The sequence below is a fragment of the Ovis aries genome, chromosome 5, assembly GCF_016772045.2.
Source record: "Ovis aries strain OAR_USU_Benz2616 breed Rambouillet chromosome 5, ARS-UI_Ramb_v3.0, whole genome shotgun sequence".
In the NCBI taxonomy this organism is placed as follows: Eukaryota; Metazoa; Chordata; class Mammalia; order Artiodactyla; family Bovidae; genus Ovis; species Ovis aries.
The window spans coordinates 49,272,250-49,297,991 of NC_056058.1; the positions used below are offsets into that span (position 1 = coordinate 49,272,250).

At 38.9% G+C, this 25,742-nt stretch overlaps 1 protein-coding gene across 8 annotated transcripts in view; it reads left to right on the forward strand.

The window, feature by feature from the left end:
* Positions 1-394: 394 nt before the first annotated feature.
* ANKHD1 (ankyrin repeat and KH domain containing 1) overlaps positions 395-25,742 on the forward strand; it is a 109,555-nt gene continuing 84,207 nt past the window's right edge. For all 8 annotated transcript variants that reach the window (XM_060415840.1, XM_012178613.4, XM_027970311.2 and 5 more), the window contains exon 1: positions 395-826. In XM_060415840.1, coding sequence (XP_060271823.1) covers positions 536-826 — 291 coding nt within the window. In that variant the 5' untranslated portion in view covers positions 395-535. The remainder of the gene's footprint in view (positions 827-25,742) is intronic.

Genomic DNA, 25,742 nt, shown 5'->3' on the forward strand with positions numbered 1-25,742 from the left:
GGCGGGATGAATCGTATCCTTACTGACCAATTGTACCACGCGACGTCCTGTGACAAAGTGACCGACACTTTATGTCGCCAATGAAGTTTCCCATTGTCTAGGGTCATTGTGACTGACCACAAGGCCAACTAATCCATTTTAAGGTCGTGAGGCGATAGTCAGAGAAACTGGCCAATAGACATAGAAAAAGACCGGAAGTCGGCGCGTGGGGAACAGGAGGCGGGTGTTCGCAACCGCCTAGGCCTGCGCGGGTCAACGCAGCTTGAGGGCCGCGAGCCAGCGAGCAGCGCGTGACGAAGAGCCTGAGCGACGGGTCGCTTTGACCAATGATCTGCAGCCGCTGGAGAGCTGCAGCCAGTGGCGAGTGTGGGGGGCGGGAGGCAGCAGGTTAGGCAGTGAGAAGTTAGTGGCGCTGCTGGGACGGGGGGAAGGAGACGCTTCTTCCTCCTGCTGCTTCTCTCGTTCCCGGGATCGGCGGCGGCGGTGGCCGCGGCCGCGAGTGACTCGGCAGCGTCTCCGGCTCCGCGTGCGAACCATGCTGACCGACGGCGGAGGCGGCGGCACCTCCTTTGAGGAGGACTTGGACTCGGTGGCTCCGCGATCCGCCCCAGCCGGGGCCTCGGAGCCGCCTCCGCCGGGAGGGGTCGGGCTGGGAATCCGCACTGTGAGACTCTTTGGGGAGGCCGGGCCGGCTCCGGGAATCGGTGGCGGCAGCAGCGGTGCAGGCGGAGGGGACGCGGCGCTGGATTTCAAGTTGGCGGCTGCTGTCCTGAGGACCGGGGGTGGAGGTGGTGCCTCTGGTAGCGACGAGGACGAGGTGTCCGAGGTACGGCTCTAGGACCCCTGCTTTCTACACAGCTTGAGGCACGAATTCTCTCTGGGCCGGCGCAGGGCTCGGGCCACCCTCTCGCTGCCCAGATGGAGTCGTTCACTGTCAGCGATCGGCTCCCTGGCTGCAGTGGCGGCGGTGCGGGCCTAGTGCGCCCTCGGCTTACTCTTCGGCTCGAGTCGGACCGGTTCCCGTCACCATCCATAGACCCACAATAGGGAGTCCTTTGGTCTCTGAGCTTCGCGCGGGAAGCGGGACTCCTCGGGCACCTCCCGCCCACCCCGCTTTGGAGACGGGGGTGGGGGCGGGGTCTTGCCAGAGTCCCTGCCCTTGGTACTGAGAGAGCGGGACGGAGAGAGGGTGAGGGTGAGAGACAGACAGACAGAGAGGGCTGCCTTGCGTAAAGAGCGTTGCCACGGTACTGTGTCTCTCCTCTGAGTTGAAGGATTGGGCATTATTTGCCTTATGCCTTACTTGTGTGCTAAAGGAGGGTTCTTAATTCCAGTTTGGTCTGAGACAGGTGTACTAAGGAGCTCTCTGCTTTTGCGCTGAAAAATCACGTGGGTCCTTGCACCTGGGACTGTGTGAAGTTAGACAGGAAGAGAAGGTTCCAGTGCTTGTTTGGGCCTCGCAACAGCTGGATAGCTGAACTCTGGAGATTTTTAGGCTTGGAGAAAATGAGCTCCTCTTTGGAAACCTTTTGCAGTGAGGGAAATTTGTTATCAGGACCTTCATTCCTTTCAGCTGTTAGGCGCATACTGGACATTTTTAGGTCTGGGCAACCTGGAATGGGCGGCATCAACTTTTGGGCTCTAGGGCTAAAGGAGATATTTTACATTTGTACTTTCTCCCCCTGACTATGGCTTTGTTATAGTTCTGTCCAGTGGTGACTGTTCTAAGAGTTCAGAGTATTCTATTTTGATTCTAAGGTGCCTGGTTCATCCCCTATGACCAGTTATTTTAACCTCTGGTCTTAGTCTTAAAGTACAGGGGCTTCTGTGTATGTACAACTGTCCTGGCTGTTGTATTGAGAGGAATAAGGAGAAACTGTATTTGTGGGTTGTAGAATACAGTTAGTGCAGTCTTACCATTCTTGATCTGAACAGGAATTCTTTTAGTTTTTTCTAACCCCAGTATTTTGCTTGGAATAAACTTTGTGGGTTGTAAAGGAAACAGTTCCTTGAATGTCTCTATCTTTGAATTTCAGTATAAGAGAAGTAACTTCTAAGCCAAGGTGGTACAGGATTTTGAGTAGGCAGTTACGGAGAGTGTCTCTGGAGCACTTCCACTCCTGGGCTTGTGGAAGACTTTCATTTAGACTTTGAATGAAAATTGATGAGAGATGAACCTAGAATATAGTTACTTTTTACCTAGGAAGTAAAGATTAGAGTCTGTTTTTCTTTGAAACTTGTTAGACTGAAAAAGTTTGCTTTAGTCTGAATGTGATAGAAGGATGATGTTCTTGATTTTCTGAACAATTTTTGCACAGTTGTCATTGATGAAGTGAGAGATCACACATTTGTTTTTACTTCAGTAGTAGTCTTAAATTTCTTCAGAGGTAGAGTGCTAGTGAGCCTCCATAGTTATGAATCTCTAACTCTATGGGCTTGTGTGTTATATCTGGAGAAATGAGCTTTTGAAGTAACCAATTTTGCAAGACTTGTTTACACACACAGATTATTTCATTTGGAGTCTCCACACCAGGCTGTTAAAGCTGTGAGCAGAATTCACACCTTTTGTGTGATTTTCTTTGGTGTTATCATAGAAATTATTCACGATTCCTTCAGCCACTTAGGCTAATGGTAGAAGAACCTCTTATTCTCCTAAATTTTCTATGCTTAAAGGATTTAGATATTAAGTGTATATAGGTAGACATCACTTTTGGATAGAGATTTCTAGAGTACCCACAAACTTGAGCCTAGTCTAAGATAATGCTCAATATGCATAGAGATTCTTTCTTAACCTGAGAAGAAAGGAAATTTTGTTTTTATGTCCTCTTCATCCATATCATATAAAAAAGAAATTCCTGGAATATCTAGTGTATGTTGAATGTGTGGTTGGGTATAGTCTGTGCCTTTGTGAGTGAAATGACCTTTTTTTCTCAAGCAGATTTCTTGGATTTTCTCATTTCTCTCTGACAAGATGATAATCTTCTCCCTTTTTATTACCTTTGAGTTTCATTTAGTGTAAAAAGATCATAAATAATATTCTTCAAAAAACACCCAACTGGCATTTGATGAATAATAGTAGAATTTTAATTTTCATTATACCTAGATGTTTTAGAACCAAATATTTAGAATGTAGTCATTCAGAGAGAAGAGTTTGTGAGTGAAGTTTGTCTTGTTCCCCTAGTGGGGCAGGACTAGGTGAGAAATGAATAAGAAATATGGAGGTTTAGAGCATTTGCTCTAGAATTAGCTGAAGGATTTTGAGTAGGCAGTGTATATTTGGTATACTAAGGATCTCTTTTCTATTCATTGCTAGAGCCTACATCTGAGAAAAAAAAAAAAAAACGAGGTACTTTCTCTTGCTGGCTGAGTCAAAAGACCTTTTAGTTTGAAGAAGGGGCTTGGATCTTTTTGTAAATTTCTTCTGTTAGAATTGATTCTTGTTGCTTTAAACATTGGGGTGGATACCTGTTTTGTATTTCTTCAGACATGTTGAGCATGTTCATTAGCTGTCAAGGGCCTTGAACAGAGGAGTCAGAACTTGCCCTGAATTAGTTGAAAATTATTTAAAAACCAATTTTTAAATGTTAATTTTAGATTTGTAATATTTTTAAAAGTAAGGTAAAATGAAAATAAAATTCTAAAGAGAGGGTGTTGGTGAGGTTTATGACCTTTAATTTTTCTGTGTTAAGAATGTATGCATATACTGTATGTATACGTGTGTGACATCTTCCTTTTAAAATTAAAAAAATAATAAAGTAATATCTTACGGTTAAAAGTTCAACAGTGTAGGTAGTAGATATACTATGAAAAGTAAAAAGTTCTCCTCACCCTACTGACTTTTCAGATCCCACTCAGAGGTAATGAGTATTACAGTTTTCCTTTCAGTAAAATTTCTAGGCCTATATAAGCCAATGCGTATATGTTTACCTGTTCCTATACACACTTAAAAGATTAGACATTAGAAATCATTGCAGTTAGAAAGCATTGTTGAGGCTTTTTTATCTGAGGCAGATGCTATATTTACAATCAGGTAAAAGCAAAAGGAAATTGGGTTTAACGTTTTATAGCAAATTATAGCAAAAGCTTTGTAGGGAATTTTTTTTTTCCCTGAAAATTATGTTAAGAGTCAAACGCACACACCATACAGAGGTTCCTTCTGATTTTCTCTAATAGGAGATGGATCATTTCCTTTAGGGTTATTTACAGTCTACTGTGTGGAGCAAAGTTTCTCAACTGCAACGTATCGAAATTTGAAGCTGTATTAATTCTTTGTTGTGAGGGGCTCTCCTGACTTTAGCAGTATCCCTGCCTGTCCTTTACCCACTGGATGCTGGTAGAACACACCTAATTGTGACAGCTAAAAATGTCCTTCGTTGTTGTTTAGTCACTAAGTTGTGTTCATGTCTTTTTGCAACTCCATGGACTGTAGCCTGCCACTCTTCTCTGTCCATGGGATTTTCCAGGCAAGAACACTTGAGTGGGTTGCCATTTCCTTCTCCAAGGGATCTTGCCCATCCAGGGATCGAATCTGTGTCTCCTGCTTGGCAGGTGGATTCTTTCCTTACTACTGAGCCACCAGGGAAGCCCCAAAATGACCTTAGACAAAGCCAAATGTCTTTGGGGGCAAAATCACCCCTGGTTGAGAACCACTGGTCTAGAGGCCCACTCTTATCTGGGATGGCAATTTTGTCATCAGTACTCTGTATTCAAAGTTCAGGTAAACAAGGTGAGTCACTGCTTTTAATAACATCTCAGGGCTTATGTTCATAACTGAACAAGAGAGAAATTGAAAGAGGGAGGGTACTGACAGGTTTAATGTTATAAATTTTCTATGATAAATTTATAATTTTAGGAAACTTTAAAATATTTTGTTGTTTTTGAAAACTTCACTTATTGCCCATGAAAATGAATTTCTAAAAAACCTTTATGGGGACTTTGTTAAAGGTAGAAAGGCTTTATTCCATAAATTATCAGCAGTAGTGATAAAACAGGGTTTTCCAGGTGGCACAGTGGTAAAGAACCCACCTACAAATGCAGGACATGCGAGAGATTCAAGTTCAATCCCTGGGTTGGGAAGATCCGCTGGAGCAGGAAATGGCAACCCACTCCCCTGTTCTTGCTTGGAAAATCAAGTGGACAGAGGAGCCTGGTGGGCTACAGTCCATGGGGTCGCAAAGAGTCGGACACGATTGAGCTCACACACACACATACGGTGATAAAATAGGAAATATACCTTTGTATTCTAGTGAGGAAATTTTGGAGACATGAGAATGTCAATTGAAGGAAAAAAAAATAATAATATTATGACAATAACAAATTTTTTATATTACATGAGTACCAACCTTGCACAAGTTTCATTCTATAAAGCCTTCAGTCTTTACATAAAATGATTCATTGATGAGTATGGTTGTATGAATGGCAGGTCAAAACAGTTGACTAGGTATGGGTAGAGGAAAACCTTGTTGTGAAACTTGAAGTATGTAGAGATTTTCTTTTGGTTATTATTTAGTACATTTTGATAGGTGATTTATATTTGCATAGTTCTTTAGACTAATGCAAACACTGTAAAAAGGTCTTGACCTGCCCTTTATACTTCTAATGTCTTGATGTCCTTTCAGAATATCATTATAGAAATATAAGTGTGTAGTTTTATTTTCCCCATTGTTATACAAAAGATAACATACTATTCATGTGAGATTTTTAAATGGTGAATTTGATAAGAATTTAGACTTTTTATCTAATCAAAGTGGTAAAACATGTTAAGAATGAAGCTTTGGAGATGAGTTTAGGCTCATTCTTTTTTGAGCCTATCTGGTGGTAGAATGATGACCTCTGAAAATCAGCTCTGGCCTTCTGATTCAATGAGATAAGGTAAATAAAATTTTAGTATTAGTCTTGAGTTGGCAAGTAAAAAGAAAAGAAATGAGAAGTCTACTCCTTTTTTTTTTTTTTGCAAAATTTACCTTCCTACAGAACCAAAGTTTTAATAAATTCTTTATCTTTTTTTCAATGCACTATATATGAACGCTTCCAGTTTATCTTCTTGGACATTATTGTTTACAATTTTCCTCTCCTGTTGCTTGTCTGTATAGTCACAGAATCTTGGTGATAGTCCTATCTCATCTCATTTTTAGGTAACTGCTACCATTTATTGAATGCTTATTATATTCCAATACCATATTACATAAGGGTTTCCCAGGTGGCTCAGACAGTAAAGAATCTATCCGTAATGCGGGAGACCCCAGGTTCAATCCCTGAGTCAGGAAGATACCCTGGAGAAGGGAATGCAACTCACTCCAGTATTCTTGCCTGGGGAATTCAGTGGACAGAGGAGCCTGGCGGGCTACAGTCCATGGGGTCCCAAAGAATCAGACACGACTTGAGCGACTAACACACACACCATAATATATACTTCGCTTATTTTATTTAATCACTCAACATCCGTTTGAGGTGGGTATTATCTACACTTTCATAGATGAATAAATGTAGGTTCAAAGAAATGATCAATCCAGAAAGCAACAAAAATGGTTAGTGTTATTTATACAGCTAGAAATCGATAAAGCTAGGATTTGAATCCAGAACTCATGCTATTTCACATTAAGAACTAGGCAAAGTTTTTGGTTACCAATGCTCTGCCTCCAATAATTACTTGCTTAATCTCTATTGAAGTTTTATGAATCTATAATGAAATCAGAAAAATAAGGACAATGTAGTGAAATTCTCATAAAGCAATCTTTTCCCACTTTTTTCTATTTTGAGTTAATGTCCTTTGTACTGTTACGAAAATTAATTTTTAAAATATCTGTGTTTGACAAAATATCAAATTGGAAAGTTCATGTTAGGACTCTGGGTAAAGCCTCAAAAGTCTGGGAACCATTGATCTGAATAATTTGCTCAGGATTACACAGCTAATTTATAGTAGAAAATAGGTCATGTGACTCCTATTGTAGTTAACTGCTGTATTGTCCTGCTATTTCTCTTCTGATGCATGAATTTATTAATAATTAATTGCTTAAGAAATGCCTGTGAGCCTCCCTGGTGGCTCAAATGATAAACAATCTGCCTGCAATGCCAGAATCCCAGGTTTTGTCCCTTTTGGGAAGATCCCTTGGAGAAGGACATGGCAGCCTACTCCAGTATTCTGCTTGGAGAATTCCATGGACAAGAGGAGCCTGGTGGGCTACAGTCCATGGGGTCACGAAGAGTCTGACACCACTGAGCAACTAACACTTACTTAAGAAACACATGTCTCAAGCTAGCATATAATCTGTAGTTGACCTTGTTGAAAAGCTTTTATATTATATAATGAAATTGATGACTGCCATGTGAATCAATATATTTTAAAGAAGGCAGTCAAAGGTGTACCATTGGGGATCAGAGGAACGCAACTTTAAGATAATTTTGTCATTGAGCTTAAACTTGAAAAGTTCAGGCCTTCTCATTATTCATTTTAAGAGAATTAAATATTAAAAGTACCAATATAGAAAGGCAGATACCCAACTTTGCACCTTTGCCACTATAGGAAACATTGGTTTTAATTTGTAAAAGTTAAAATCTGTGTGCTGTCTTATAGTTACTTACAGTGTACAGTTCTTGTGAATGAAGATCATTTGCCTTATGATGGTTGACAGGTTTACCTTTTTTTCTGGTCAACTTTACCTAAACAAGGAGGAAAGTAAAGTTGTATATAAAGCTTTTTTATTTGATAAGCTGAAATTTAGCAACAGTTTATCAAAGAGTACATTATGCTCTTCCTCCACTATATATCCTTCTGTTCTCACAGTTTTCCCCTTAATGGATGCTGCTTTTGTTAGTAAAAATGGGTCTTTTTGTTTGTTTTTATGTAGATATCCCACTGTATCCTAATGTTTTGATTCACCTGCATTAGTTTGCAGTTTTGAAAAAAAGCAAGTAAACTCCCAGGGATTAGCCCCAGGAACCAAAGAGCTGAACAGAACAGTTTATTAAGTTTGTTATGATGCTATATGATGAGGACAGTTAGGTTGCAAACAGTTTTTAAAATTGTGGTAAAACAACAAAATTCACCATTTTAACCTTCTTTTTTTCCCCCAGTTGTGGAGAAGGAAGTGGGAAATGGCAACCCACTCTAGTATTCTTGCCTGGGAAATCCATGGAGAGAGGAGCCCAGTGAGCTGGGTACAGTCAGTCCCTGGGGTGGCAAAAGAGTCGAGCATGACTTAGTGACTAAACAACAAAGTCACAAGTACTGTTACCTTGGAAATTAAAATCTAAAACTTTGGCTATATTTCAGGAACATATACATAACTTACTAAACTGAACAGAACCATTAAAATTAATCTTGCTGTATATTTGCAGAAAATAATGAATTGGTACTTGAGTTGAAAAAGTTGCCTTTGATGTTCTGGTTGAAAAAAACTTCCTTTGTTTTAAATATGTTTGTATATGTTTCAGTACATGTATCACATATGTACTAAACTAAAGTGATGAGAATTAACTTTGTATTTACTTTGTAGGAGTTACTATGTAAATATACAGACAAATGTATTTTGGATTATGTGTGCAGTGAGTTTTTTGTTGGCTCCAGCTTATAAATATGCCAATTATATACCCTCATATACTTGTCTGATTTGAGTTTGTAAAATGAGGACTCCTTTTTACACACTTAACAAAGAAGGAAAAGGACTAAAAAAAATTGTTTTAAAATATGTGCAACAGAAAATTTACCTACTTTTTTGTCACACTGAGCAGCATGTGGGATCTTAGTTCCTAGACCAGGGATGGAACTTACATCCCCCGTGGTGGAATCAGGAAGTCTTAACCACCCGACTACCAGAAAAACAAAAAATTTACCATTTTAACCATTTTAAAGTGGTTATAAGTACATTCACATTGTTGTGCAACCATTACCACTAGCCATTTCCAAAACCTTTTCATCTTCCAAAACTGAAACTCTGTACCCATTAAGCAGCAACACCCTGTCCTCCCTTCTCCAGCCCCTTAATAATCACAATTACCTTCCTTTTCTGTGATTTGTCTACTCTAGGTATCTCAAATAAGTGAAATCAATCAGTTTTTCTGCTTTTGGTGATTGGCTTATTTTACCTAGCATAGTGTCTTCAGGGTTCATCTATGTTTGCAGCACGTGTGAAACTTGTGCTGTGCTTAGTCGTTCAGTTGTGTCTGACTCATTGCGACCCCATGGACTGTAGCCCACCAGACTCCTCTGTCCATGGGGGTTCTTCAGGCAAGAATACTAGAGTGGGTTGCCATGTCCTCCTCCAAGGGATCTTCCCAACCCAGGGATCAAACCCAGGTCTCCTGCTTTGCAGGCAAATTCTTTACCCTCTGAGTGAGGGGGGAAGCTTGTGTGAAACTTAACTGAATACTATTCTGTTGTTAGGTATATAACATTTTTGTTTATTCATTCATCTGTTGATGGGCACTTGGATTGCTTCTCTACCTTTTGGCTTTTGTGAATATGCTGCTGTGAACATGGGTGTACAAATACCTTTGTGAGTCCCTGCTTTTGATTCTTTTCTGGTATAATACCTAGAAGTGGGATTGCTGGATCATCTGTTGATTCTATTTTTAAGTTTTTGAGGAACCACAGTACTGCTTTCCATAGCAGCTGTACCATTTTACATTCCCACTCGCAAAGCACAAGGTTTCCAGTTTCTCCATATTCTAGCCAGTCTTCTTGTTTTTGATTTTGAGACTAGTCATCCTAATGAGTGTGGTTTTGATTTGTATTTCCCTAAAAATTAGTGATATTGAACATCTTTTCATGTGCTTCTTGGCCATTTGTATCTCTTCTTTGGCGAGATGTCTATTCAGATCCTTTGCCCTTTTTTTGGCCACATTGTGTAATTTGTGGGATCTTAGTTCCCTGACCAGGGATGGAACTGGCCCCACCCACCCCCACAATGAAAGTGCTGAGTCCTAACCACTGGATTGCCAGGGAAATTCCTCCTTTGCTCATGTTTAGTTGAGTCGTTATTTTCATTAATTGTAGGAGTTCTTTGGATGTTGATCCCTTATCTCATATATATATATATAATTTGCACATATTTCTCACATTCCATTGGTTGCCTTTTTACTCTGTTGTCCTTTTTTGCTTAAACAGTTGTAATATTATTTATTTGACTGCATTGAGTCTGTTTTGGCACGTGGGGTATTTGTTGCATCCTGCAAGATCTTTTGTTGGGGCAAGCCTGCTGTAGTTGTGGCATACGATCTCCGGAGCACTTGGGCTCAGTAACTGCTGTGCAGGAGCTTGGTTGCCCAGCGGCACGTGGGATCCTTAGTTCTGCAACCAGGGATTGAAGGTTTTATTTTAGGGACTTCCCTGGTAGTCCAGTGGCTAAGACTCTGTGCTCCCAATGCAGGGGACCTGAGTTCATTTCCCACTGGGGAACTGAATCCCACGTATTGCAGCTAGAAAGTGCTGCACCTGAAAGATCCTGCGTGCTGCAGCAAAGATAGGTCCCACACCCCAACTAGGATCCCACACAGCCAAATTAATAAATAAAAGTATTTTTAGAAAAGTTTTAATTTAGATGAAGTTCAGTTTATCTAATTTTTTCCTTTATTGTCTGTGCTTTTGATTTCGTATCCATAACGTGCATGTGTGCTAAGTTGCTTTAGTCTCACTTACACTGTTCTCCATTCAGTAGCTATTTACTGACCATCTAGTGTATGTCAGGCACTGTGCAGAACAACTGGGTATAAACAATGGTGAAAAAGATAATCATGAATCTTGGCCTTCATAGATCTTCCAGTCTAATTGGGAAGTGAAACTGAAAGTTGCTCAGTTATGTCCAACTCTTTGAGACACTATGGACTGTAGCCTGCCAGGCTCCACTGCCCATGGAGTTCTCCAGGCAAAAATACTGGAGTGGGTTGCCATGCCCTCCTCCAGGGCATCTTCCCGACCCAGGGGTCAAACCTGCAACTCCTGCATTACAGGCAGATTCTTTACCCCTGAGCCACTGGGGAAGCCCTTTCATATCTATAAAGTTGTTGCCAAATCCAATGTCTTGAAGATTTTTTTCCCAATGTTTTCTTCTAAGAATTTTAAACTGTTAGCAGTTTAGATCTTTGAGCCATTTTGAGTTGATTTTTGTATATGGTGTAAATCTTAACTGTATTCCTTAGTTTGTGGATGTCCAGTTTTTCCTGCACCTTAGTTTGTGGATGTCCAGTTTTTCCTGCACCGTTTGTTGAAATGACTATAATTTCTCCTTTAAATGGTCCTGACATCCTTGTTGAAATTAATTGGTCATATAGGGGAGGGTTTTTTCTGGACTTTCTGTTCTATTTCTTTGGTTTTTATGACTGACTTTATACCAGTATTGCACTGTATTGATTGCTGTAGTTTTTGTAGTTAAGTTTTGAAATCAGGCAGCATTAGTCCTCCAACTTTGTTCTTTTATCAAGATTGTTTTTGGAGAAGGAAATGGCAACCCACTCCAGTATTCTTGCCTAGAGAATCCTATGGACAGAGGAGCCTGGTGGGCTGCTGTCCAAAGGGTCACACAGAGTCAGACACGACTGAAGTGACTTAGCATGCATGCACGCATTGGAGGAAATGACAATCCATTCTGGTATTCTTGCCTGGAGAACCCCAGGAACTGGGTGGGCTGCCGTCTATGGGGTTACAGAGTCAGACACGACTGAAGTGACTTAGCAGCAGCAGCAAGATTGTTTTGACTAGTCACGTTTCCTTAAGATTACATGTGAATTTTAGGATCAGTCTTTGTATTTCTGTGAAAAATGCTGTAGGATTTTGATAGGGATTGCACTGAATCTATAGATTGCTTTATGAGAACAAGTTTGAGTACAGATCTTACTTAATTGATTCACCACAGTTGATATTAGCAAATCAAAAAGCTTGAGATTGACAAAACATTCAAAGACTCAACGAACTTTCACTAATGTCTTCCCAAAGCCATTGAATCCAGTTCATGTGGAATACTGTCCTGTAAGTAGATGTTTCTCTAATATGGTGGGGTTTTTTTTCCCAGTTTGTCCTCATATTAACTAATTTGTGATTGATCACAATGCTTCACATACTGATTAAATGCTAGAAATAATAATTTTTCTTCTTTTTATCACTAGAGGTGAGTTCAGTTTTGAAAAAATTATCTCGATCTGGTATTAAATCTAGATAAATGAACCTGTAGTATTTTCTTTAATAATGTAGAATTTTAAAGTTTTCCTATAGGCATTTTATGAAATCCGAGTCAGAAAGTAAAGGCCATGTCAGTTGATACCTTGAATGGTACACTGTACTTGTAGCACTTAAGCAGCTTCTAATTGATTTTTTTCCTCATGTTTACCTATTCTGCTAAATTTCTGATTTTGCCTTTTAAAAAATGTACAGTTGCTAAATTCAATGACATGCGACACAAAGTATCATTATCAAAGAGCAGATACCAAGGATATATTCTCCCTCTCTTTTTTGCTGCCTTTTATTTTGATATAATTTCAAACTTACTAGAAAGTTGCAAGAATAGTACAAAGAACTCCTCCCATATAACCTTTGTCCAGACAGACCAATTGTGTTCATTTTATGCCATTCCTGTATCCTTCTGTGTCTCTCTCAAATTTATTTTCTGCATAACTTGAAAGTAGTTTGCATACATCATGCCTTTTTTACCCTTAAATTCTTTAATATACCTTTCCTAACAACAAAGGCATTCTCTTAGATAACCACAGTGTATTTATCAAGATAGGAAATATAACAAATTTCAAAAGTATTTTTCAAATTCACATTCCTATAGTTGAAAAAATTGAAATAGAATTCACATAGTATAGAATTCATTCTTTAAATTGTACAATTTCAGTTGTTTTTAAATACATTCACAGAATTGTACAACCTTCACCATTATCTTTTTTTTTTTTTTACCATTATCTATTTTAAAACATTTTCAACACCCCAAACAAAGCCTTGTACCCATCAGCAGGTGTTTCCCATTCTGCTGTCCCTGCAGCTTTTGGTAATCGCTAATCTATTTTCTGTCTCTCTGGATTTGTCTAGTCTGGGAATTTCATATAAATGGAATCAAACAATATGTGATTTTTTTGTGTTCACGTCTTTCACTTATTATATTGTTTTCAAGATTTCTACATGTTGTATCACGTATCGGGCTTTCCTGGTGGCTCAGCTGGTAAAGAATCCACCTGCAGTCTACGGCTATACCACCCTGAATGCACCTGATCTCGTCTGATCTCGGAAGAATCCGCCTGCAGTGTTGGAGACCTGGGTTCGATCCCTGGGTTGGAAAGATCCCCTGGAGAAGGGAACAGCTACCCACTCCAGTATTCTGGCCTGGAGAATTCCATGGACTGTCTAGTCCATGGGGATGCAAAGAGTTGGACATAACTGAATGACTTTCAGTTTCACTTTATCATGTGCCAGTACTAAATTGAAATGTTTTGTGGATATACAACATTTTGTTCATTGGTTGATGATGTTTGGATTATTTCTATCTTTTGACTATTATAAATTATGATACTATGAACATTGGTATGCAAGTTTTTTATGACGATATCTTTTCATTTCCCTTGCGTGTATACCTTGATCATATCGTAATTGTTTTATTTTCTGAGAAGCTACCAGGCTGTTTTCTATAGCAACTTAATGACTTTACATTCCCACCAACAGTATGTAAGGGTTCCGGTTTCTCTGCATCTTTGCTAACATTTTTTTAGTAGCCATCCTAGTGGGTATGGAGATTATTGTGAATTTGATTTGCGTTTCCCCAGTGACTAGTGAAGTTGCATCTTTTCATGTATTATTGTCCATTTATATGTCTTTCAGTTCAGTTCAGTTCAGTTGCTCAGTCATGTCTGACTCTTTGCGACCACATGAATCACAGCACACCAGGCCTCCCTGTCCATCACCATCTCCCAGAGTTCACTCAGACTCACATCCATTGAGTCTGTGATGCCATCCAGCCATCTCATCCTGGGTCGTCCCCTTCTCCTCCTGCCCCCAATCCCTCCCAGCATCAGAGTCTTTTCCAGTGAATCAGCTCTTCTCATGAGGTGTCCAAAGTAATGGAGCTTCAGCTGTAGCATCATTCCTTCCAAAGAAATCCCAGGGCTGATCTCCTTCAGAATGGAATGGTTGGATCTCCTTGCAGTCCAAGGGACTCTCAAGAGTCTTCTCCAACAACACAGTTCAAAAGCATCAATTCTTTGGCGCTCAGCCTTCTTCACAGTCCAACTCTCACACCCATACATGACCACAGGAAAAACCATAGCCTTGACTAGACGGACCTTAGTCCGCAAAGTAATGTCTCTGCTTTTGAATATATTATCTAGGTTGGTCATAACTTTTCTTCCAAGGAGTAAACGTCTTCTAATTTCATGGCTGCAGTCACCATGTGCAGTGATTTTGGAGCCCAGAAAAATAAAGTCTGACACTGTTTCCACTGTTTCCCCATCTATTTCCCATGAAGTGATGGGACCGGATGCCATGATCTTCGTTTTCTGAATGTTGAGCTTTAAGTCACAATTTTCACTCTCCTCTTTCACTTTCATCAAGAGGCTTTTTAGCTCCTCTTCACTTTCTGCCATAAGGGTGGTGTCATCTGCATATCTGAGGTTATTGATATTTCTCCCAGCAATCTTGATTCCATCTTGTGTTTCTTCCAGTCCAGTGTTTCTCATGATGTAGTCTGCATATAAGTTAAATAAGCAGGGTGACAATATACAGTCTTGACGTACTCCTTTTCCTATTTGGAACCAGTCTGTTGTTCCATGTCCAGTTCTAACTGTTGCTTCTTGACCTGCATACAGATTTCTCAAGAGGCAGGTCAGGTGGTCTGGTATTCCCATCTCTTTCAGAATTTTCCACAGTTTATTGTGATCCACACAGTCAAAGGCTTTGGCATAGTCAATAAAGCAGAAATAGATGTTTTTCTGGAACTCTCTTGCTTTTTCCATGATCCAGCAGATGTTGGCAATTTGATCTCTGTTTCCTCTGCCTTTTCTAAAACCAACTTGAACATCAGGGAGTTCACGGTTCACGTATTGCTGAAGCCTGGCTTGGAGTATTTTGAGCATTACTTTACTAGCATGTGAGAGGAGTGCAGTTGTGCAGTAGTTTGAGCATTCTTTGGCATTGCCTTTCTTTGGGACTGGAATGAAAACTGACCTTTTCCAGTCCTGTGGCCACTGCCGAGTTTTCCAAATTTGCTGGCATATTGAGTGCAGCACTGTCACAGCATCATCTTTTAGGATTTGAAATAGCTCAACTGGAATTCCATCACCTCCACTAGGTTTGTTCGTAGTGATGCTTTCTAAGGCCCACTTGACTTCACATTCCAAGATGTCTGGCTCTAGATTAGAGATCACATCATCATGATTATCTTGGTCATGAAGATCTTTTTTTTACAGTTCTTCCGTGTATTCTTGCCACCTCTTCTTAATATCTTCTGCTTCTGTTAGGTCCATACCATTTCTGTCCTTTATCGAGCCCATCTTTGCATGAAATGTTCCCTTGGTATCTCTAATTTTCTTGAAGAGATCTCTAGTCTTTCCCATTCTGTTGTTTTCCTCTATTTCTTTGCATTGATCGCTGAAGAAGGCTTTCTTATCTCTTCTTGCTATTCTTTGGAACTCTGCATTCAGATGCTTATATCTTTCCTTTTCTCCTTTGCTTTTCGCCTCTCCTCTTTTCACAGCTATTTGTAAGGCCTCCGCAGACAGCCATTTTGGTTTTTTGCATTTCTTTTCCATGGGGATAGTCTTGATCCCTGTCTCCTGTACAATGTCACGAACCTCATTCCATAGTTCATCAAGCACTCTATCAGATCTAGGCCCTTAAATCTATTTCTCACTTCTACTGTATAATCATAAGGGATTTGATTTAGGTCATACCTGAATGGTCTAGCGGTTTTCCCTACTTTCTTCAATTTAAGTCTGAATTGGGCAATAAAGAGTTCATGATCTGAGCCACAGTCAGCTCCTGGTCTTGTTTTTGTTGACTGTATAGAGCTTCTCCATCTTTGGCTGCAAAGAATATAATCAGTCTGATTTCGGTGTTGACCATCTAGTGATGTCCATGTATAGAGTCTCTTCTTGTGTTGTTGGAAGAGGGTGTTTGCTATGACCAGTGCATTTTCTTGGCAAAACTCTATTAGTCTTTGCCCTGCTTCATTCCACATTCCAAGGCCTAGTTTGCCTGTTACTCCAGGTGTTTCTTGACTTCCTACTTTTGCATTCCAGTCCCCTATAATGAAAAGGACATCTTTTTTGGGTGTTAGTTCTAAAAGGTCTTGTAGGTCTTCATAAAACCGTTCAACTTCAGTTTCTTCAGCGTTACTGGTTGGGGCATAGACTTGAATAACTGTGATATTGAATGGTTTGCCTTGGAGATGAACAGAGATTTTTTGAGATTGCATCCAAGTACTGCATTTTGGACTCTTTTGTTGACGATGATGGCTACTCCATTTCTTCTGAGGGATTCTGCCCGCAGTAGTAGATATAATGGTCATCTGAGTTAAATTCACCCATTCCAGTCCATTTTAGTTTGCTGATCCCTAGAATGTCGACATTCACGCTTGCCATCTCTTATTTGACCACTTCCAATTTGCCTTGATTCATGGACCTGACATTCCAGGTTCCTATGCAATATTGTATGTCTTTGGAAAAGTGTTTTTTCATATCTTTTCCCCATTTCTTGGTTGGATTGTCTTTTTATTGTTGAATTATGTTTGTTTTTAGGGGAAAAAACCCCATGTATTCTGGATACTGTCCCTTATCAGCTACATGATTTTGAAATATTTTCTTCCATTCTGTCGGTTATCTTTCATTTTCTTGATTGTGCCATTAAATTTAAAATCTTTGGTTGGGCCCAGTTTTTATATTTACCTATTCTTTCTTTTGTTGCTTCTGTATTTGGTGTCATGTCTAAGAGACCATTGCATAATTCTGAGTTATGAAGATTGACTCTTGTTTGCTTCTTTTCTTCTAAGAGTTTTATACTTTAAGCTCTTACATTTAGGTCTTTGATGCATTTTGAGATTTGAAGAAATTATTTTTGGCTCTACTCCAGTACTTTGGCCACCTCATGCGAAGAGTTGACTCCTTGGAAAAGACTCTGATGCTGGGAGGGATTGGGGGCAGGAGGAGAAGGGGACGACAGAGGATGAGATGGCTGGATGGCATCACTGACTCGATGGATGTGAGTCTGAGTGAACTCTGGGAGTTGGTGATGGACAGGGAGGCCTGGCATGCTGCGATTCATGGGGTTGCAAAGAGTCGGACACGACTGAGCGACTGAACTGAACTGAACTGAACTGGGTCTGTGTGGCTATGTGTGGACTTTCTCTAGTTGTGACGAGTGCAGGCTCCTCTGTAGTTGTGGTACATGGCTTCTCGTTGTGGTACATAGCTTCTCGTTGCGGTGGCTTCTTTTCTTACAGAGAACATAGGCTCTAGGGCTCATGGGCTTCAGTAGTTGTGGCTTGTGGACTCAGTAGTTGTGGTTCGGGGGCTCTGGAGTGTGGGCTTAGTAGTTGTGGTACACAGGCTTAGTTGCCCCATGGCATCTGGAATCTTCCTACAGCAGAGATGGAACCTGTGTCCCCTGCATTGGCAGGTAGATGCTTAAACCACTGACCCACCCGGGGAGACCCATTTTGAGATCTTATAGATGTGAGAGAGAGGTCTAACCTCATTCTTTTGAATGTAGATATCTAATTGTCCCAGCACCATTTGTTGAGAAGACATTTCTTTCTCCATTGAATTGTCTTAGCCCACTTTTCAGAATTCGTTTGACTTATAATGGTTTATTTTTGGAATGTTTATTTCTGTTTTATTCCACTGTTCTGTATGTCTTATGCCAGTTCCATACTGTCTTGATTACTATAGTTTTTTGTAGTAAGTTTTGAAATTGGGAAGTGTAAGTCTTCCATTTTGTTGTTTTTTCGAGATTCTTTTGGCCTTTCTGGGTTACTAGATATGTTCTTGTTCTTTATCTAGTCTTCAGAAGAGGCTTAATAGAGGGTGTTTTGTATGCTACAGAATTTGTGATCACACACAAAACCCACCCCTTCTCCATTAATAATTGTTCATCGCTTGAAATTTCTGCTCCTCTTGTATACACTGAAGGTGGATGGTTGGGAACTCTTACGATTAAACCTGTGTTTGCAAGCTATCAGAACAAGAAGTTGTTGTAGTGTCTTCTTATACATCCCCTCCCAGAAAGACACTGGGTATATATTTGAGAGGAGACAGACTTGAAGAGGAAGGAGGTGGTTAGTTTGAATAGTTGTAGTCTAAGTGCATCTGATGTGGACTATATATAGCCTGCAAGAGGAATATGGACAGAATTTCTTTTTCCAGAATAATAAACAGGTAAATGGAATAAAATGTAAAACATGGCGATTAGAGTGTTTGCATCTGGTATCTTCTGACAGTTGTTTAAGAGGTATGAATTCAGTATTTGAGGACCATACTGTTAGCTTGACACCCAAGCTAGTGTTATCACCTGTGTTATTACACAAACAAATCTTAGATATTACTGCCCAAATGGTCCCAATTATGTTAATTTACTAGTTAGTGTGGCTCTGAATAGTGAGAATGTATACTATCTTTTAGTACCTGATGTGCTTGGGACTTGACTGACAGCAAAGAAAAGTTAATTTTCTTTTGGCTTAAAGAGATTATTATTTAAGGCTATACTTAAATCAGGAGCATGGATTTGACCCATTACTACCCTTTCCCCCACAAAATTTTGAATAATATAAAAATACATTATCAAAAGTACTTACTACTGTGTATTATCTCCTTGTTAATCTGTTAAAAGCATGTTCTCAGTCTCTACTGAGGAAAAGCAATGTTTAGTTTGGGGTAGGGCCTCTTTCATGAACTCACATCTTACATAATAAAATTATATCTTTCAGATTAGAACCCTTGGCACTCTGTTTAAGAATTCTGATTGGTATTACAGATTCCACAGTAATTTAACTAGAACCTGCTATTTGTTAAGCTTTGTTCTGGGCTTTAGGATTAGATTTACAAAGATGAAAAAATGTGGTGCCTACCCTTAAAGACATCAGGCTTTTCAGGAACATGAACATTTCAGAGAAATGTGAGAACAAGGTAAAGTATTTACACAAATTATATTTCCCCTTCTAAACTACTTTTACATAGTAACAGATTATATTTGAGTGTTTGTTCAAGGCATGTGTACCTTAATTGCATAACCTCATTTAATATTTTCCTAGTCTTGTGACAGCCTGAAATCCTTACCTCGGTATAGGGATCATTGCCCTGTGTTAGTTGGATGATCACGATAAAGGTTGATGTTTGGGTGTTTTCAGGAGTTTGATGGGCTTTAAGTGACAAGTTTAAAGGGACGGTGATTTAAAATGAAAGGATACAAATTTCATTAGCATAAGACATTTGACCAAAACCACAACTACTACATTATGTTCTGTGAACTCTCCAAGCATGTTCTGCTCCAGAGCTTTTGGCATTTGTGCTTCACTCTCATAGGAGCTTTTTTCTCTTAGATACCTGTGTGGTTTCCCTCTTTTACCTATTTTAGTAGTCTAGGAGCATTTCCTACTGCCTACTGTATGTATGTTCCATAAACATCTCAGATTCAAGTCCTAAAACTGAACTCGTCACTTTCCCCTCTACCCCGCCCTCCCCCCACCTGTAAATTGCATTGCCCTTAAACTAGTCAGTGTAGTTAGAAACCTTGGAATTTGCATCTGCTGTTTCTTACCACACACATCCAAACAGGCACTGAATCCTGTAGTTTCTTTCTTAACATCTTGTTTATTTGTTTCTTTCTCTGTATTCTCATTGCTTCTGCTGTAAAGCAAACCATCATCTTTCGCTTATATTTACTGTAGTAATACCTGGCTCTATCTATTCAATACCTCTGTGATTAAACCTCAAATTCTCTACCCTGCTATCACAGTAAATTGTCTAATGCCAGTTCAGTCATGTCACTCCTTTGGCAAAAAGCCTTCCCGTTCCTTAGATAAAGGATAAATCAAATTCCTTGGTATGGCATACCAGGTTATTTAGGATTTGGTTTCTGTTTCTTTCCTTGCTGTATCCTCCTTTATTTGCTTTTTATATTTCAGCCATACCAAATTTGCTGTAGTTCTCTGAACATATCAAGCTATTAAAAGTCTGGAGTAAATTACTTCACTGCTTTGGCTTCTAGTATCAGGATAATAGTTCCTACATGCTGAGTTTTTATTGTCCACTGAACTAAATGCTTACCTTTATATTCTAAAATAAACTTTGCAGCTATCATATGAAGAAAGTGATATTCCCAATTTATAGATGAGGAAACTGAAGCTTAGAGACTTTATATAACATGCACAGAGTTATACATCTAGTAATAATGGAGCCAGGGTTTGAATCAGGTTTCTTGGAATATAAAACCCATGCTTATAACTACTGCTATGCAGCTGTTACAGTGGCCCTCTTCCCCATACTGTTGGATACTTTCTTGTTCCAGATCATCAACTTTGATTTCCTTCATTACTGCCCCAGCTGGAACTGACCATTTCTTCCTTCCTCTGTGTTCCCATGTTGTCCATATATAACTCCCTGTTAAACAGCATCTTTAGTACTTTATTGCATTTATTTGATTATCTGTTTTATGAGCAGGAATCATGTCATTTATTTTTATGTTCCTTGTATGTAGTAGAATGTCTGGCACATAGTAGGTACTTATTAAATGTTGGATTTAATAAGCCAGTGTATCTTGAATACATATGTATAGTATTTAATATGCTCAGATTACTTGTTAGCCTAAGACAATGTAATGGATTTTATATTTTTGTGGAGTAGAGAGTAAGAGATAAACTGACCTTAATAATAAAAATGGTAATATTAATAGTAATAATAACAGCTTATATTTGTTGAGTGGTTACCATGTGGTAAGTAAGTACTGCTGTGCAGTTTTATATATAGTGTCTTGCTTAATCATCAATAACCCTGTGATGTGGTTACTACTATTATCCTTATTTTATAAGCTGAGGAAAATGAGGCTAAGAGCGGTAAAACGAGTTAGCTAAGATGGCACTGTCAACAGTGGGCTAGTGTTTTAAGACTCCTTGCTCTTAGTCATTATGCTCTCCTCCCATTATTGGTATGAATTGGAAGTTTATGGGTGTTTGAGGCTCTTTTTAACTTACACAAATCAAGTATTTCTTTGGAGTGTTTGATGCTTATTTTTTATTTAGGGTAATGAGCAGAAGCCAGGACTTCTCTCTAACCTCAGTCTTACCTGTTTATTATGATAGGGGAGATACGATGTTTCTACTTTCAACATTTAGATTTTCTTGGACTTAATTGCCAGGTTCTTCATTCCTTGTGACTTTCCTAATGAGTATGTGAGCAATCTTCTCTTTTTAAAAAAACCTATTATGGCACAAATTTTGTTATATATTTGTTTGTTAGAAAGAATGTAGTTGTAGCTACCAGAAATAATTAAATAAAATCATGCTTTGTCTGTCTAAGAACTCTTTGTGGCATGATAATTTATTACATTTAAAGATTTTTTCCTGACATTGCTCTTACTTTTAAACTTTGACATTATGATACTTGGAGAGTCTCTGTTTAGTGCGTATTTGGTTAGTGTATAATTGTTTTAGTCATACTCCATTGTTTAGAACAGTCACTTAATACAGTTTAGTCTGGTGAAAAGGGTGTGAGCTTTGGAGTCTGAAGTACATGGCTTCAGATCTGCTCATGGTTATGTCATCTTGGATAAGTCTCTTTAACTTTTCTGAATTTCAGTTAAAATGAAGATGTTAATCTACTTCATTGAGTAGTAAAGATGATTGAGTGGAATAATATATGGAAAATGCACTTAATAGTAGCTATTATTTCCTTTCCTTTCTCCCATGTTTAGAAACTTTAAAAAATAATAGATTCAGTATTAAAGCTACGGTTTAGAAATGAAGTTTTTGTGGTTGACCAGAGTGGAGTACTATCTGCCTGCAATGCAGGAGACGCAGCAGGAGCCTCTGGTTCAATCCCCTCGGTGGGAAAGATCCCCCAGAGAAGGATGTGGCAATTCATTCCAATTCTTGCCTAGCAGGCTACAGTCCACGGGGTCGCAGAGAGTTGGACACAACTGAGCAACTAAATAACAACAATCACCACAAAAGTGGAGTTAATATTCTTCAGCTTTAACTGAGAATTAGGAAAAGCCTGATGGTTCTCTCTTGTGCTTATTGAAGTTAATTAACTTCAGAAATCCCAAGATAACATTGATGTTTTTTTGAGAAGAGGATTGTGGATCTGAAGTTTTTGTGGCAGGGTGGATAGCCTTTTCATTCCATTATTTCCAGTGTTGCTGATTATATTGGGCCTTACAGTATTAGCAAAACTCTTTGCTAAATTTGTCATTATTTCGTCTGAAATTGCAACTGTATTACTTTTTCCTTTTGAATGGATCTTGGAGCATGTTTGTGGTGAATGTGACTGTTTGGAGTACCACCTTTTTTGCAAAAAGGAATTACTGTGTCCTTCAATAATTACCTCTGGGAATGCTGACCCAAGTAGAAACTAGTATTAAGCCACCTGCATTCTAAAATTGGTGTGATTCTGACTTAGTTGAGGGCTTACTTTGGGTGGGAAAAGGTAAGACATGTTTATCTCTCCAGATACAAACTAAACAGGAGAGAAGAGAAGTAATAGCAAATACATTTAAACATATATATAATATTTTAGATGCTTAAATGTTTTATTTAAACATTTTCATTTTTAATGATCAAATCTGAATTTCTTAAGGAAGCTTTATTTTTAAAGGTTTGTAAGAAGAGTTAGTGAAAAATAAAGATTTAGCCCCTTCCCTTAAATATCTCTGGTGGGAATTCATGGGAGTGATGATTGTTCTTAAGGATTGTCAGAAGCAATATTGGTGACTACTAATATTTCAGTCCATAACTCAAAAAACAAATATATTTAACATGTTAAAAATAAAAATTTCATAATTTGTAAGTGAAAAGGCATTTGTCGGTGTTCTTTATTTGCTTTTTGCATGATATGACCATATAACTAGAGAATATATAAACAGAAATGTTATGTACATGTTTTATGATAGAATGTTTTTTACTAACCTATTTCCTCTGTTAACTAGCCCTCACTGTTGCCAGAAATGTAGCCTTAGAGAAGGTAACAAATGTACAGGTGAGATTTTATTTTGCTGTCATATGACTTAAACCATATTAATATTATTGAAAGTGTTAATTTTAGCACTGTTTACTTTACTTGATAGAAATTGTATTTTTTTGTTGTTTGTTTTCTGGTGGAAATGAGTTTTGGCCAAATCATAGCTTAGGCTAAAAATGTTTTTTTCTCTAATTAGATTTTGGCCAGGGTTGCTGGGTTTTATTTTAGGTGATAATAGCTGAGTCTGGTTATTCTCCCTAGTAACTATTGCCATCCAGTGGCTTATTTTTGAAATGTCATATGGGACAAAATGCTTATTCCGCTCTTTTCCCTTCTTGCTGTTTAGTCGCTAAGTTGTGTCCAACTGTTTGCAACCCATGGACTGTATGTAGCCTGCCAGGCTCTCCTGAGATTTCCCAGGCAAGAATACTAGAGTTATTTAAATTCCAGTTAAAGCTAAAAATCGGACATATTTTTTAGAGAAAGGGAAGGATAAGAAAGACTTGACGAGGAAGACCTCAAGAGTTTGCCTTAGCATTTTAGATGAGATAGTGTTGTGAAAGTGTTAGTCAGTCAGTCATGTCCGACTCTTTGTGATCCCCTGGACTGTAGCCTGCCAGGCTCCTCTGCCCATAGAATTCTCCAGGCAAGAATACTGGAGTGGGTTGCCAATTCCTTTTCCAGGGGATCTTCCTGACCTAGGGATCGAACCCAGGTCTCCTGCATTGTAGGTAGATTCTTTACTGTCTGAGCCACCAGGGATGCCCATAAGGAAAAAAACCTATATGTAAGGAAAAAACATGTAGTTTTTTGTGGGCCAGATTTCCTCACATTGTTTTTCTTCCACCTTTTATTTTTGTAGCTAATCAGAAGTAGGAAAAGAAATCTGCCATGTTTAAGACTTGAAATAAACTTTTTTGCCATTACTAAAAACAGTACCACTGTAGGTTGATGCGTTATGTTTGCTGCTTAATGTAGCTGCTGGATAGGGTTGAGCTTTCTAACTCTCTTTAGGCAATAAGGAAATTTCTGTGATCCTTTAGCTGTATTTGATCCTTTAGCTTTATTTGATCCATAAGCTTTGATTGCTTCTTCATCATTTGCATAATGAAGACTAATTTCATTAGATATAACATTACTTTGAAGTTATCTATTATTTAGACATTTTTTGTGTTATATCATTGAGCCTTTATATTAAATGTATGGTATTGGTCTTAATTAACATTTCCATGTTTCTGAAAATGGTTTCCATCTTGACTGGCCAGATACATTTTGAGGTAATGCTGTTGCAATTTGCATTGCAACAGTATGTGCTTCAGCAGGTTTGTCAGGTAAGATATTTATGAACTGCCAAAAGCAGTCCTTCAAACAGTCCCAAAGTAATGGGCATAACTGGATATTTTATCCTTTTATTGATTGCATGTTGAGACAGGCTTTTGTTTTTATTTAAGTTAAAAAAAAATTGGCTGCTCTGGGTCTTCGATGCAGCACACAGGCTCTTTGTTGCTTCCCCTGGTCTTTATCTGGTTGTGGCGAGTAGGGGCTGCTCTTTAGTTGTGGTGCATGGGCTTCATATTGTGGTGGCTTCTCTTGTTGTGGAGCACAGGCTCCAGGGTGTGAGGGCTTCAGTAGTTGCAGCACTTGGACTCAGTAGTTGCAGCACTTGGGCTTAGTAGTTGCAGTGCATGGGCTTAGTTGCCCCTCAGCCTGTGGTATCCTAGTTCCCCGACCAGGGATTGAACCCGTGTCCTCTGCGTTGGCAGGTGGATTCCTAACCCCTGGACCACCAGGGAAATCCTGAGACAATTAAGATTTTACAGAGAGTAGGACAGAAAAGTATGAGAATTGAGTACCTTTTGGCACAAATTGGCGCAAATGTATTCAAGTCATTTTTGTGTCTAGTTATGTATAACTCATTCTGAGAACTTAAGATTTTCCCCACAAGTGTTACAGATATTTAAAATTTGATTTTTGGGGTCAGAAGCTAAATATAAAATGCCTAAAACTATGTTTAAAAATTTAAGTGGATTCTAACTAGGGAAAAAAATTGTAATTATATGAGGTGATAGATGTTAACTTATTGTGATAATAATTTCATGATATATACTGTTAGTGATCGTTCCCATTCCTCTTTTGCGGGCTCTTCAGGAAATCACCAATCTTTGTTTGGGCTTGCCTGTGCTGGACATTTCATATAAACGAATTTGTACAATATGTGACTTTTTGCATCTGACTTATTCATGCTAAGCACATGAACTTGGCTGAATAAAATTTGATTGTATGGATATTATTATTTTGTTTATCAGTTTACTGGTTAACATATGGGTTGTTTCCACTTTTTGTTTACTATGCTTTATGCAAATATGAATGACTGTGTACAAAGTTTTGTGTGAACATGTACATTTCAATCTTCTTAGGTGTATACATAGAAGTGGAATTGCTAGGTCATATGGTAATTCTGTGTTTAATTTTTGAAGAACTGCCAAACATTGTCCCACAGGCACTTCATCACTTATGCTTCTACTAACAATGTACAAAGGACCTTATATTTTGAGAGTAGATCGTTCTTCACTTTCTAAATGCATCTTCAAGTCCAT